This window comes from Erpetoichthys calabaricus, chromosome 14 (assembly GCF_900747795.2).
Source record: "Erpetoichthys calabaricus chromosome 14, fErpCal1.3, whole genome shotgun sequence".
NCBI classification, from domain to species: domain Eukaryota; kingdom Metazoa; phylum Chordata; class Cladistia; order Polypteriformes; family Polypteridae; genus Erpetoichthys; species Erpetoichthys calabaricus.
The window spans coordinates 92,814,820-92,827,793 of record NC_041407.2 but is presented as its reverse complement, the minus strand read 5'-3'; the positions used below and the strand labels follow the sequence as shown (position 1 = coordinate 92,827,793).

At 38.3% G+C, this 12,974-nt stretch overlaps 1 protein-coding gene across 4 annotated transcripts in view; it reads right to left on the bottom strand.

Moving 5' to 3' along the window:
• Positions 1 to 12,974, bottom strand: part of med1 (mediator complex subunit 1) — a 36,752-nt gene that overhangs the window by 18,147 nt on the left and 5,631 nt on the right. For all 4 annotated transcript variants that reach the window (XM_028818670.2, XM_051919071.1, XM_051919070.1 and 1 more), the window contains 5 exons: positions 12,694 to 12,748; positions 12,466 to 12,598; positions 6,209 to 6,237; positions 4,100 to 4,171; positions 3,663 to 3,737 (listed from right to left, as the gene is read on the bottom strand). In XM_028818670.2, the coding sequence (XP_028674503.2) occupies positions 3,663 to 3,737; positions 4,100 to 4,171; positions 6,209 to 6,237; positions 12,466 to 12,598; positions 12,694 to 12,748 (364 nt within the window). The remainder of the gene's footprint in view (positions 1 to 3,662; positions 3,738 to 4,099; positions 4,172 to 6,208; positions 6,238 to 12,465; positions 12,599 to 12,693; positions 12,749 to 12,974) is intronic.

The window sequence follows — 12,974 nt, the reverse complement described above, 5'->3', positions numbered from 1 at the left end:
CCAGGCAGTGTGTTTGGGATCATTGTCATGCTGAAAGACCCAGCCACGTTTCATCTTCAATGCCCTTGCTGATGGAAGGAGGTTTTCACTCAAAATCTGACGATACATGGCCCCATTCATTCTTTCCTTTACATGGATCAGTCGTCCTGGTCCCTTTGCAGAAAAACAGCCTCAAGCATGATGTTTCCACCCCCATGCTTTACAGTAGGTATGGTGTTCTTTGGATGCAACTCAGCATTCTTTCTCCTCCAAACACGACGAGTAGAGTTTTTTTCATCTGACCATATGACATTCTCCCAATCCTCTTCTGGATCATCCAAATGCTCTCTAGCAAACTTCAGACGGGCCTGCACATGTACTGGCTTAAGCAGGGGGACACATCTGGCACTGCAGGATTTGAGTCCCTAGCGGCGTAGTGTGTTACTGATGGTAGCCTTTGTTACTTTGGTCCCAGCTCTCTGCAGGTCATTCACTAGGTCCCCCCGTGTGGTTCTGGGATTTTTGCTCACCGTTCATGTGATAATTTTGACCCCACGGGGTGAGATCTTGCGTGGAGCCCCAGATTGAGGGAGATTATCAGTGGTCTTGTATGTCTTCCATTTTCTAATAATTGCTCCCACAGTTGATTTCTTCACACCAAGCTGCTTACCTATTGCAGATTCAGTCTTCCCAGCCTGGTGTAGGTCTACAATTTTGTTTCTGGTGTCCTTTGACAGCTCTTTGGTCTTGGCCATAGTGGAGTTTGGAGTGTGACTGTTTGAGGTTGTGGACATGTGTCTTTTATATTGATAACGAGTTCAAACAGGTGTCATTAATACAGGTAACGAGTGGAGGACAGAGGAGCCGCTTACAGAAGAAGTTACAGGTCTGTGAGAGCCAGAAATCTTGCTTGTTTGTAGGTGACCAAATACTTATTTTCCACCATAATTTGCAAATAAATTCTTTAAAAATCAGACAATGTGATTTTCTGGATTTTTTTTTCTCATTTTGTCTCTCATAGTTGAGGCATACCTATGATGAAAATTACAGGCCTCTCTCATCTTTTTAAGTGGGAGAACTTGCACAATTGGTGGCTGACTAAATATTTTTTTGCCCCATTGTATATACACATTATTTATATATATTATTATATATATATATATATATATATATATATATATATATATATATATATATATATATATATATATATATATATATATATATATAGTACTGCACAAACGTTTTAGGCAGGTGTGAAAAAATGCTGTAAACAAAGAATGCTTTCAAAAATGGAAGTGTTAATCATTTATTTTCATCAGTCAACAAAATGCAGTGAATGAACAAAAGAGAATTCTAAATCAAATCAATATTTGGTGTGACCACCCTTTGCCTTCAAAACAGCATCAATTCTTCTAGGTATACTTGCACACAGTTTTTGAAGGAACTCAGCTGGTAGGTTGTTCCAAACATCTTGGAGAACTAACCACAGATCTTCTGTGGATGTAGGCTTCCTCACATCCTTCTGTCTCTTCATGTAATCTCAGACACACTCGATGATGTTGAGATCAGGGCTCTGTGGGGGCCATACCATCACTTCCAGGACTTCTTGTTCTTCTTTACGCTGAAGATAGTTCTTAATGACTTTGGCTGTATGTTTGGGGTCGTTGTCCTGCTGCAGAATAAATTTGGGGCCAATCATACGCCTCCCTGATGGTATTGCATGATGGAGAAGTATCTGCCTGTATTTCTCAGCATTGAGAACACCATTAATCCTGACCAAATTTCCAACTCCATTTGCAGAAATGCAGCCCCAAACGTTCAAGGAACCTCCACCATGCTTCACTGTTGCCTGCAGACACTCATTATTGTACCGCTCTCCAGGCTTTTGACGAACAAACTGCCTTCTGCTACAGCCAAATATTTCAAATTTTGACTCATCAGTCCAGAGCACCAGCTGCCATTATTCTGCACCCCAGTTCCTATGTTTTCGTGCATACTTGAGTCGCTTGGCCTTGTTTCCATTTCGGAGGTATGGCTTTTTGGCTGCAGCTCTTCCATGAAGACCACTTCTGGCCAGACTTCTCCGGACAGTAGATGGGTGTACCTGGGTCCCACTGGTTTCTGCCAGTTCTGAGCTGATGGCACTGCTGGACATCTTCCAATTTCGAAGGGTAATAAGCTTGATGTGTCTTTCATCTGCTGCACTAAGTTTCCTTGGCCGACCACTGCGTCTACGATCCTCAACGTTGCCCGTTTCTTTGTGCTTCTTCAAAAGAGCTTAAACAGCACATCTTGAAACCCCAGTCTGCTTTGAAATCTTTCTCTGGGAGAGACCTTGCTGATGCAGTAGAACTACCTCGTGTCTTGTTGCTGTGCTCAATCTTGCCATGACATGAAACTGTCTTCCACAACCTCACCTTGGTAGCAGAGTTTGGCTGTTCCTTTCCCAGTTTTAAGCATCCTACACAGCTGTTTCTGTTTCAGTTAATGACTGTGTTTCAACCTACGTGTGACATTGATGATCATTAGCACCTGTTTGGTATAATTGGTTGATCAGACACCTGACTAGAATCCTACAAAATCCCTGACTTTGTGCAAGTGGACCGATAAGAATTGATGCTGGTTTGAAGGCAAAAGGTAGTAACACCAAATATTGATTTGATTTAGATTTTTCTTTTGTTCTCTCATTTTGCATTTTGTAAATTGATAACAATAAACAATCATTATTTATATTTCTGAAAGCATTCTTTGTTTACAGCATTTTTTCCACACCTGCCTAAAGCTTTTGCACAGTACTGTATTTTATTATATATATATATATATATATATATATATATATATATATATATATATATATATATATAAATAAAAATAAAAGGGAGGAGAGTAAAGGAAAATGATTATTTCTGTACTGCTCATACTTTGATTACGCTTCCCTGTTAGAATAACATTGTTAATAAATGGCACAATAATTTAACTCGTGGCTGTGTCAGAACTTCGGGACATGGTGGCGGCCCCTACTGATTGCTATATATATATATATATATATATATTCACACACACACACACACAGCTTGTTATGTTACAGTATATTTTCTTATGATTGGCTGTGACCAAGTGTAAAGTTCAACAGCAAATATTGCCATGACAAAGTCTATACTAAACTATACAGAAGGGTTAAAGCCTCATCAGGCCCACCCCTTCCTTATACCTACAGCATAACAGTATCAAAAGTCAGACTAGCAACTTCAAATTGTTACAGGTCAAGAACAGTGAAAACACAAATCATTGTAAAACTAATATCCATTAAATAGAAGGTGGTTTTATGTCAGTGTTTTAACTGCAAAACCTTGTACACTTCAATTCACTTTGGTATGTTGTTCAGTAAACCGTATATACTAAATGTTTGAGAAAACAAGTGCCAATAAGTGTTGTCCAGTGTTCTGGTGACATATGGCAAACCTTATAATTGAACTTTTTTGTAAACAATGTAAATCTTTAAACGTTCAAGGACTGACATTTCTGAATTCAAGAAGAGGTTAACAAAAAGTTTATTTAAGAAAGACATTAATTTACAGTCACAACTTAGTAACAGACTAAGACAGTGCCTGTGCCAACAGTCAGAATCTATTTGTCATCCGAGATCTGATTCTATCACTCACAGAGCAGTGCTACTATACCTGAACATATGCATCATTTTTGTAAGGTCGAGCTCCAGGGACTGTAGCGCCAGGTACATCTTTGTTTTCAGTTTGCTGAAAACCAAAACAAAACAAACCTCAGGAAAATAAAGAATGAACATTCATACCATATACAACCAGTAATCACATTGTATTTAAAGAATAACATAACATGGCAATGTGTTGTATAGTGCTTAAGTAAAAGAGACAACACCTCTGTTAATGCTACAAGCAGACTGTTCAATGGACTTCAAAGAAAGTAACATTAAGACTGCTAAGCTAGTCATCTGAAAATGAATTCAATCAGACAAATTAGTAGACAGCTTAAAGAAATTGTGCAGATTGTTTAAAACTTACGATGACTGAAATTACTTTAAACTCTTTAATAATTACAATTGAAAAATAAAATCTTTAAAAATGTTTTTCTGACAACATACTTGTCTCCAGGAAGCTTATATAGATTGACAAGGCCTTTCAGATGCTTGGAAAATTCTTCAAAGTTTCTTTCTCTGTACAAAGAAAATTTTCAATATACAGACAGACAGATTAGATATACTGCCATTCTAAAGTTTTTGAACGCTTGAAGTTCATGCTTTATTATCAATGAGGTACTGCAAAATCAAATATCAAACAAAGCAAATGGCAGAATGACAATTAATTAAGAAGAAACATTGAATAGGCTAAATCATGGACTCATCAAACAGCCACTCTTTATAATGTTTACACAGATGAACAAACTCTGGGCATTCTACCAATTAAAGACTCAATCTACTGTTCTGAAAATTTGCTCCAAAACTGCCAAAGAAAAGCCCACAAGTGACTTGCACTAACTGTTTCGCTTTAACCTTTTAACCCATTTCATGAAAAATCAGGTTGGGAGATTGTACATGTCATGTCATCACTTTCAACATTCTTTTGTCTGCTGTCTTCTTCACAGAGTTCTGACAGAGGGTATGGTATGCCTACTGAAAGATACTGTAGCTCCTTTGGTTCTAGACTCCAGTCACTTAGTAAAGGCCACCCCTTCTACAGCCAATAAACACCCAAACTATAACTCTACGGACCACCATGCCTGTTGCTTTTAAACACTGAATTTAATCTGGCACCAACTAGAAGACATTCATAAACTGTCCTTGAGGAACTGTAACTCTCAAACTTGGATCAATTAGTTCATAATAGCGTCTTTCCATTGGGCAGAAATGTAGTTCTTGTGATTTATTTAGCCCAAGTAGTCATCTTAATCCTGTTTTGTTCTTGTTGTCTTACTTTGTTGTTAATCTAGATCTGCCAGACCATTTTTAATCAAACAACGCCCCTGTTTTAAGATGCCTTTTAATCGTGTATGTTATAGTGCTCAAAGAAAAGTTCTTGCATTTATCTGAAATATGATCTTTCATTTTTTTAAAGTAATAAAAACTTGCCTTTTCTCTAACATTAGCTGACATGTGCATGCCATGAAAACTGCCAAGTCTCCTCAAATGTTCCACTAAAGGCCTACAGTAAATCTTGGCACCTCAGGACCTATTGACTGGCAAGATCTCAGATCCTAATGTGACTTTAATTAGTGTTTTAATTTAAGCCTGGTGTACTACAAAGGTAAACCAGTTAATCAACTGGAAGACAAATATAGATTGCCTGCTAGAAGAGCCTAACTGCCACTGCAACCAAGATTGCTTCCAATAAAATAAAAAGTCACAAAATTTTCTCAATTCACACTTACAGTACTTATTCCTTAATTGGGTTTTCTAATTTTATGGTATTATTAATGAACATACTAACTGAAGTTATATAAATATACTAAAATATTGGGTTTTGAAAAACTTTTAACGGGCAGTATATATACTGTGGCAGGAGGCTGGGGGCCAGACCTAGCCAGGATGCCTGGAAGGACTGGGAAGTAGTTTGTACGTTACCCTGGGCCACGAGGGGGCAACCACCCTGGATAAGGAGGGGACCACGGGGACGGAGCAAGGAGGATCAAACCCATTGGGGCAAGTGGCCGCCACGAGCATCATCGAGCCCGGGAGATCTGCACTTCCGCCACACCTGGGCAGGTGGAGAAAGGACCTTCCAGGGACACCCGGATTGCTTCTGGGTGCTCGCGCGACACTTCCGCCACACCAGGAAGTGCCGCCGGAAGGTCATCAACAAGCACCTGGAGCACACCCTTGTGAATATAAAAAAGGCCGACTTCCTACAGTCTGAGAGCTGGAGTTGGGTGGAAGAGGAAGAAGCTTGGAGGAGAGGAGTGGAGGCAGTGAAGAAAGGATAGGATTGTTGAGAGGTCTGGACTAAGGGTGCTTGGTGCAGGGGCACTGGGTTGTGTGTGGGACGGAATACTTTGCATAGAGTTGTAAATAAACGTGTGGTGGTGTTTGAACATTGGTGTCTGCCTGTCTGTGTCGAGGCTGGTCTGCACAATAATAATAATAATTCATTACATTTATATAGCGCTTTTCTCAGTACTCAAAGCGCTATCCACACAGGGAGTAACCCGGGAATACATATACATAAAGATAGAGTCAATTGAGTTTAACAGTACTAACCTGAGATGTTGTACCAGCTCCGGACAGCTCTGAAAAACAAGACAAGATTTAACATTTTAGTACTATTATCCTTTAACCTAGAGTAGGAATCACCTTTTACAATACTTTTGGGGGTCCAAAGCAAATCAGAGTCTAAATACACATTCTGAATTCATTATATATTTTTATATATAAAAGAAAGGGTTTTTAATAACATGTTTTAATACAGAAAAAAACTGGAAAAGACAAATGGTAGCACAGAATGTGCTGCCCCCAGTCACATGTTGAAATAATACAAATAATTTGACAAAAATATCAAGTGTAAGAACAATGAGTTGGGACAAATAAGTTGTTTATTTTTATTTAAACAAACTCACTATTAACATATACATTAAAAATATTCTGTATGTGTGGGTGACTGATGTAAAGTGAATCGTTCCATGGCCACACATTGTCAATACCAAGCTTTCATCCTGTAGTTGCTAATGAAGACGAAGAAAGTAGAAGGTAAGACTACACTTAATATTAGTCAGTGAAAGAGTGTGGTACCAGGGCAACAACAAAATGGAACACACTTTATATGAAGAATGTGCCGTGCAGAGTAACTTGAATATTGTTAACCTGAAGAACGAAGAATACATTCCAAAGAAAAAACATTACTGACATAAACAGAATATAAAAATGTCTACATCATTAGATTCCTCTTAGTATTTCTTGTTATAGATAACATTATCCCAAACCATTTTCATACGAATGGATATACAATAGACAAATTTAAAATAGCTCAGACAAATTTGTGCGATCAGACTGAGTTAGCAGTGCACTCTCAATTGCATCCTTGCAGGTTGCTATACATCAGGGGTGGGCAAACTGCGGCCCGCCAGAGTATATTATGCGGCCCGTAGGCACGCACATGTTGCGATCCTACGTCGATGTTAATTTTGTTCGATTAGAATTTTCACTATATTTTTGAAATTATAGTCCAAGTATTTGATTCGAATCTAGGGATATTAAATTGGTTTTTATGGCTCCAGAATTGATTAGTCATTAATCGTTAACATCCCTATTCGAAACTGCGTTTCCGCTCAACCAGAAGTGGCTTTTGTTCACATTTTGAAAGGTTTTGTAAAAATTGTAATTTAAAAGCGAATAGACTTTGATTTAACCATGAGTGCTGCCAAAAAAAGAAAGATTGAGGACGAATGTCGTGTTTTTAATGACGAATGGACTGTTAAGTACTGCTTCACGAATGTTGGGAACAAAGCAGTTTGCTTGCAAGGCCGTGAGTGTGTGAGTGTCTTTAAGGAGTACAATTTAAAAAGACACCACCAAACAAAACGTTTGGATTTCGGGCACAATTTAATGAATGAAGAGAGAAAAAGGAAATGCCAGGAGTTGGTTAACAATTTAAAGAAGCAGCAAACTGTTTTCACCAAACAGTCTTTAATACAAGATGCTGCAACCGAAGCCAGTTTGGTGCTGTCTCATAGGATTGTAAAACGGAACAAGCCTTTTTCTGACGGCGAGTTCATCAAGGAATGCTTGTCAGATGCAGCAAACATTATGTGTCCAGAACAGAAAACAAAATTTGACAGCATTTCTTTATCAAGGAGAACTGTAGTCAGGCGTGTTGAAAAGATAAGTGACAATTTGATGCACCAACTTCGAGATGCAAGCAAAGACTTTTTGTGGTACTCTCTTGCGTTGGGCGAAAGTACCGATGTACAGGACACAGCACAATTGTTGGTATTTATACGGGGAATAAACACCCGTTTTGAGCTTACTGAGGAATTACTTACTGTCGAGTCACTCAAACACACAACCACAGACCAGGATTTATTCAGTGCTGTTGTGAACTGTGTTGAAAGAACTGGGTTGGTGTGGAATAAGATGGCAAGTGTAACAACTGATGGAGCACGTGCTTTAACTGGGAAAAACGTAGGTCTGGTGAAGTTGATGAATAATAAAATTAAAGAAGAACACCCTGACCACACACTCGTACCTCTTCACTATGTCATCCATCAGGAAAATCTGTGTAAAGCTGCGTTGAATATCAAGCATGTTATTGACCCAGTTGTCAGTGTGATAAACCTCATCAGAGCCAGGCACTTAACCACAGGCAGTTCAAGGCACTGCTTGAAGATTTGGAAACTGAACATTCTGATATTATCTACCACAGCAGTGTCCGCTGGCTGAGCCTGGGCAAGATATTGAGGCGAGTGTGGGATCTCAAGGAAGAAATAGTTATGTTCCTGGAGATGAAGGGTATTGATTGTGACTTTGTTACTAACATTGTTAATGAAGAGTGGAAGTCAGACTTCATGTTTGCGATTGACATTATGGAAAAGTTGAATGAACTGACTGTCAAACTTCAGGGCAATAGCTTGTTTGCACATGAAATGTATGTGCATGTTAAGTCATTTCAGGCAAAACTCTCCCTGTTCTCCAAGCAAGCAGGTGAAAGCAGGTTTTGCCATTTCCCTTTGCTGAAACAGAAAACCATTTCTGGTGAAATGGCTGACAAGTACAAGGCCCAGTTGGATGCCTTGGTTGTGGAATTTGAAAGGACGTTCCAAGACTTCAAGTACTGTACTTGGAACCACTCTTCAATATCCTCAGTTCGCCATTTAGTGCAGAAGCTGATTCAGCCCCAGAGGATATACAGTTGGAGCTGCTTGACCTACAAGCAGATTATGACCTGAAGGAGAAGTTCAAGTCAGTTCTTCTGCTGGAGTTTTATGGATCTTTGTCAGCAGCAGCATTTCCACACTTAAAAAACTTTGCTGCTAAACTTTTGTCACTATTTGGGTCCACATACATCTGTGAGCAAGCTTTTTCTAGTCTGAAAATAAACAAGTTTAAGAACAGGTCAATGGTGACTGACTGCAATTTGAATGCAGTCATGTGAATCACAACCAGTAAACTGGTTCCACAGTTCAAGAACATTATCCAAAACTGTGAACAGTTACATACTTCTCATTAACTATAATTGTACTCTGTGGTCAGATTGTATGTAAATTAAGTTCCTTCTTCTTCATAATTATTATGATAGGTAACAATAAACTTTTGTTGAAATAATTATGAATAGTAATATCTTATTACCAAATTAGAAACCGTTTCAAGTTCGTATTTTAAAATATAATGTGCATGTGTAATACAGTGTGAATGTGAAATAAAATGACAAATACATGGTTATTATCATTAATTCATATTTTAATACGTTGTAAATTGTAATTGAAGTAGACAAAAATATATATGCGGCCCCCCGATAACAATAAAGTTTTCAATGTGGCCCTCCGTAGAAAATGTTTGTCCACCCCTGCTATACATCATCTTATAGTCACTAAGCTCCATTATCTTATCCTTCGGAAAGCCGATAGCACTGCACACCAAGGTTAACTGTGGCTGTGGCTTAGCTGCATAGCTGTTTTTATGCAGTTTGATTTTCAGCTTGCTTTCTTGGACTAACTGAGCACACATGTAAGTCACAAATGTGATCAAAACTTTTCTCTAATTTTATTGTGTTTTACAAACTATATTGATGATTACACGTGTTACATAGTGTAACATTTTTTTAAATTAAAGTACGTAGTGCAGTAATTTTATTCTGTTCATTAAGGAGGCATTTGGATGCTCAAGTGGCTAAGGCTTTGGACTATAAACCACAATAGTGCAGGTCTGGTAAATTCACCACCACTCCGACCCCACCCACCCCCCCACTCCATTACATGTGTTTACTCTGCAGTTTCATATGAATCAAATGCAACGAAATTAAATGCTGGCAAACCATAAACACTGCATTTACTTTAAAACCACATCTCTTTCCACCCTACAACTGAGTACATATTGCAAATTTGCAGAACACCTTGGATTTATTTCAGGTGAACATAGTAATGTAAGGCTGCCTTTTAACTAGTCTAAAGGGAGCATTGCAGTAGAGCAGAAGAGCAGCAAATAAGTAATACCTATCCATAAATCTTTGAATCTGCTTAATCCAACTCACCATCACGTACTAACAGGGTACACTCGCACACATTCACTCACAAAATGCCACTTTAGGGATGCCAATCAACTTAACCAGTACACTTGTTTGATGTAACTACCAGAGGCCCAGGAGAATATCCGACACAGACACATTCAGAATGTGCACATCTCATACATATAGTAGACAATTTGGCAAATTGTGTTTTAAGTCAAATAAGTCAAATTGCTGTGTGACCATGACCAAATCATTTCATTTATCAGTTCTCACAATCAGAAATATGGAAGCAGTGGTACTTACCATACCTATAAAGCATCTAGGCTAGTGTTAAATATGCAAAGGTATTACAGAAGATAAAGTTTATTTTTGGCAAAATTGCATCCTTTGCATAATATTCAGCTATGCATTATTAAAGTTGTATGATGTGTTACATAATTGACTTATAAAAATATCATCTGGGTGTCCCAAAAATCATCATTATCTATCCTGATGAGGGTCATGGTAGCAACACAATGAGCATGTCTCACCCATTGACCCTATTCTCACCATCTTCTTCCAGCAGCTCCAGGGGAATTCCCAGATGTTCCAAGGCAAGTTGAGATATATACTCTCTCTAGAATGACCCATGTCTTTTGCCAGTGGGCTAAGCCTTGTATGTATCTTATAGAAGGTGCACCGGAAGCATTCAAATTACAAGCTCAAACCACCTTAATTGGCTCCTCAACATTTCAAACAGTTATACTGTAACTCCTCCCATACTACTAAGCTCCTCACTCTGTCACAGAAAGTGAGCCCAGAAACACGGCAAAGGAGTATTATTTTGGCTGTATGTACTTGTGATCTTACACTAACTACCAACAGCTTTTGCCCATAGGACTAGAAAATAAACTGCGTGGTAAATTGTTTGCTTTGGTAAGGCCATAAAGAATGGCAGTCAGTGGCACTAAAGAGGTTCTGATAAAACCATTTGATGACTTGGTAAGTGTGCATGAGACACTGCCCCCCTATTGCTCTCGTGTAAAGGGTGGGGTAAATTTGACCACAACTGGGGATATTGCTCAGAAATAGAAAGAACATTTTTTAAGAGTTCAAAAACCTGGTGGATATGACCTTCTTGGAAGGGGCAGTGCCAGTTGATGAAGGCTGGGTCCATCTCTGGGGGTTAGGTTACTGCAATGACTAATATCCTCTACAGTGGCAAAGTTGCAGTGATAGACAAGATCTAACTAATAAATGTTGACAACACCCAGATATTGTGGAGCAGTTTTTGGCTAATATGTCTCTTCAATGCTGAGCGAAAAGTGGGAATAGCAACCTCAAGTCAGGCAGACTGGAGTTGTGACCTCCTTTATAAAAAAAAAAAAAAAAAAAAAAAAAAAAAAAAAAAAAACCCAACATGGAACAAGGGCGTTGTCCCGGTTACTAAGGGATTACATTCATCTGCCTCCATGTTAATGCTAATGTGGGGGAAATGAAACTAAGACTCCGTCTGACAGTTGAACCTCAGATCAAGAAAGAGCAATGTGAATTCTGTCCTGACCGTTAAACAGTAGACCATCTATGTACCCTGGCATAGATATGTGAGAAGTCATTTGAGTTTACAAATCCTGCCTTCATATGCTTTCTACATTTGTTAAATGCTTATGGGCTGGTAGTATCTTGTGAGAGATGTTTCACAAGTATGAGGTTCGGGAGTTACTACTGCATGCCATATGATGTCTGTACTTGTGGAACAAGAGATTTCTCATAATCAATGAATGGAAAACATACAAAAAGAAGGTTTAAGGCTTTTGACAACAACTAGCTGCTTTATAATGAACTGAAATGAAAATACACACATTGAATATGCATGCATTTGCCAAGGGTTGTCTGGGAATGGCAAACAAATCATAAAGGACCCTAGTCACCCTACATGGATGCTTTTCTTTCTTCCCATCAAGCAGATACAATAAAACTACTAACAGCCAAAGAGTGAGATTTAAGAACAGTTTCTACCTGCACCTAATAAGGCTGCTCAACTGTCATATGCGATAAACTGTTTGAAATCAACTGAACGAATTAAGTGTCACATAATTTTTTGCTTCTAGTGTATGGAATGTTGTGTTTGTTGTTATTTACTGTGATGATTATAAATATTTGATTTAAGTCTGAGTTGTTAATTTAAGCTTGATGTTTTATGCTGACTATTGTGTCTGCAAGGAGCATTACGCAAGTAAGAATTTCACGGTATATTGTGCATGTAATAATAATAAAAAACCTTGAAGAAATCTCAGTTTCCAAGTAATTATATACTCACCACAGGGGTTTCACCATGATGCGCTACCTTGACATCTCCTAGCTGACCTGTGACATCAAGCTGCACTTCAACATAGAACATATCAGAGGTAATGTAACACTCTGTCCCTGATGTACTTAGATGAGAACCCAGCCTGTATATGTGAAGAGAAATTTATAGCACGTTAAGAGAGCAACAAACAGAAAACGTCACATTACAACTACAATATATTTACCAGAAAATGCTTACCCATTCTGTCGAGCAATGGATTCCAGTCGATCTGTCATGGAAGCCAATGATGTCACTGAATAATGGACAAAATGCAGACTTATTTTGAGCATAAAAACAGGCAATTGCTAGAAATATATTACTGAATCTCAATGAATAGTTTATTAAACAACAAATGTATGTATTCAAACAAAATATCTTTCTAAACCTAAAAAGAAAATGACATCAACTTCTATACAGAAGATCTCTAATCATAATGCAACTTAAGTACATGACTGGTCAACCAAGGGAAATAAGCCTAC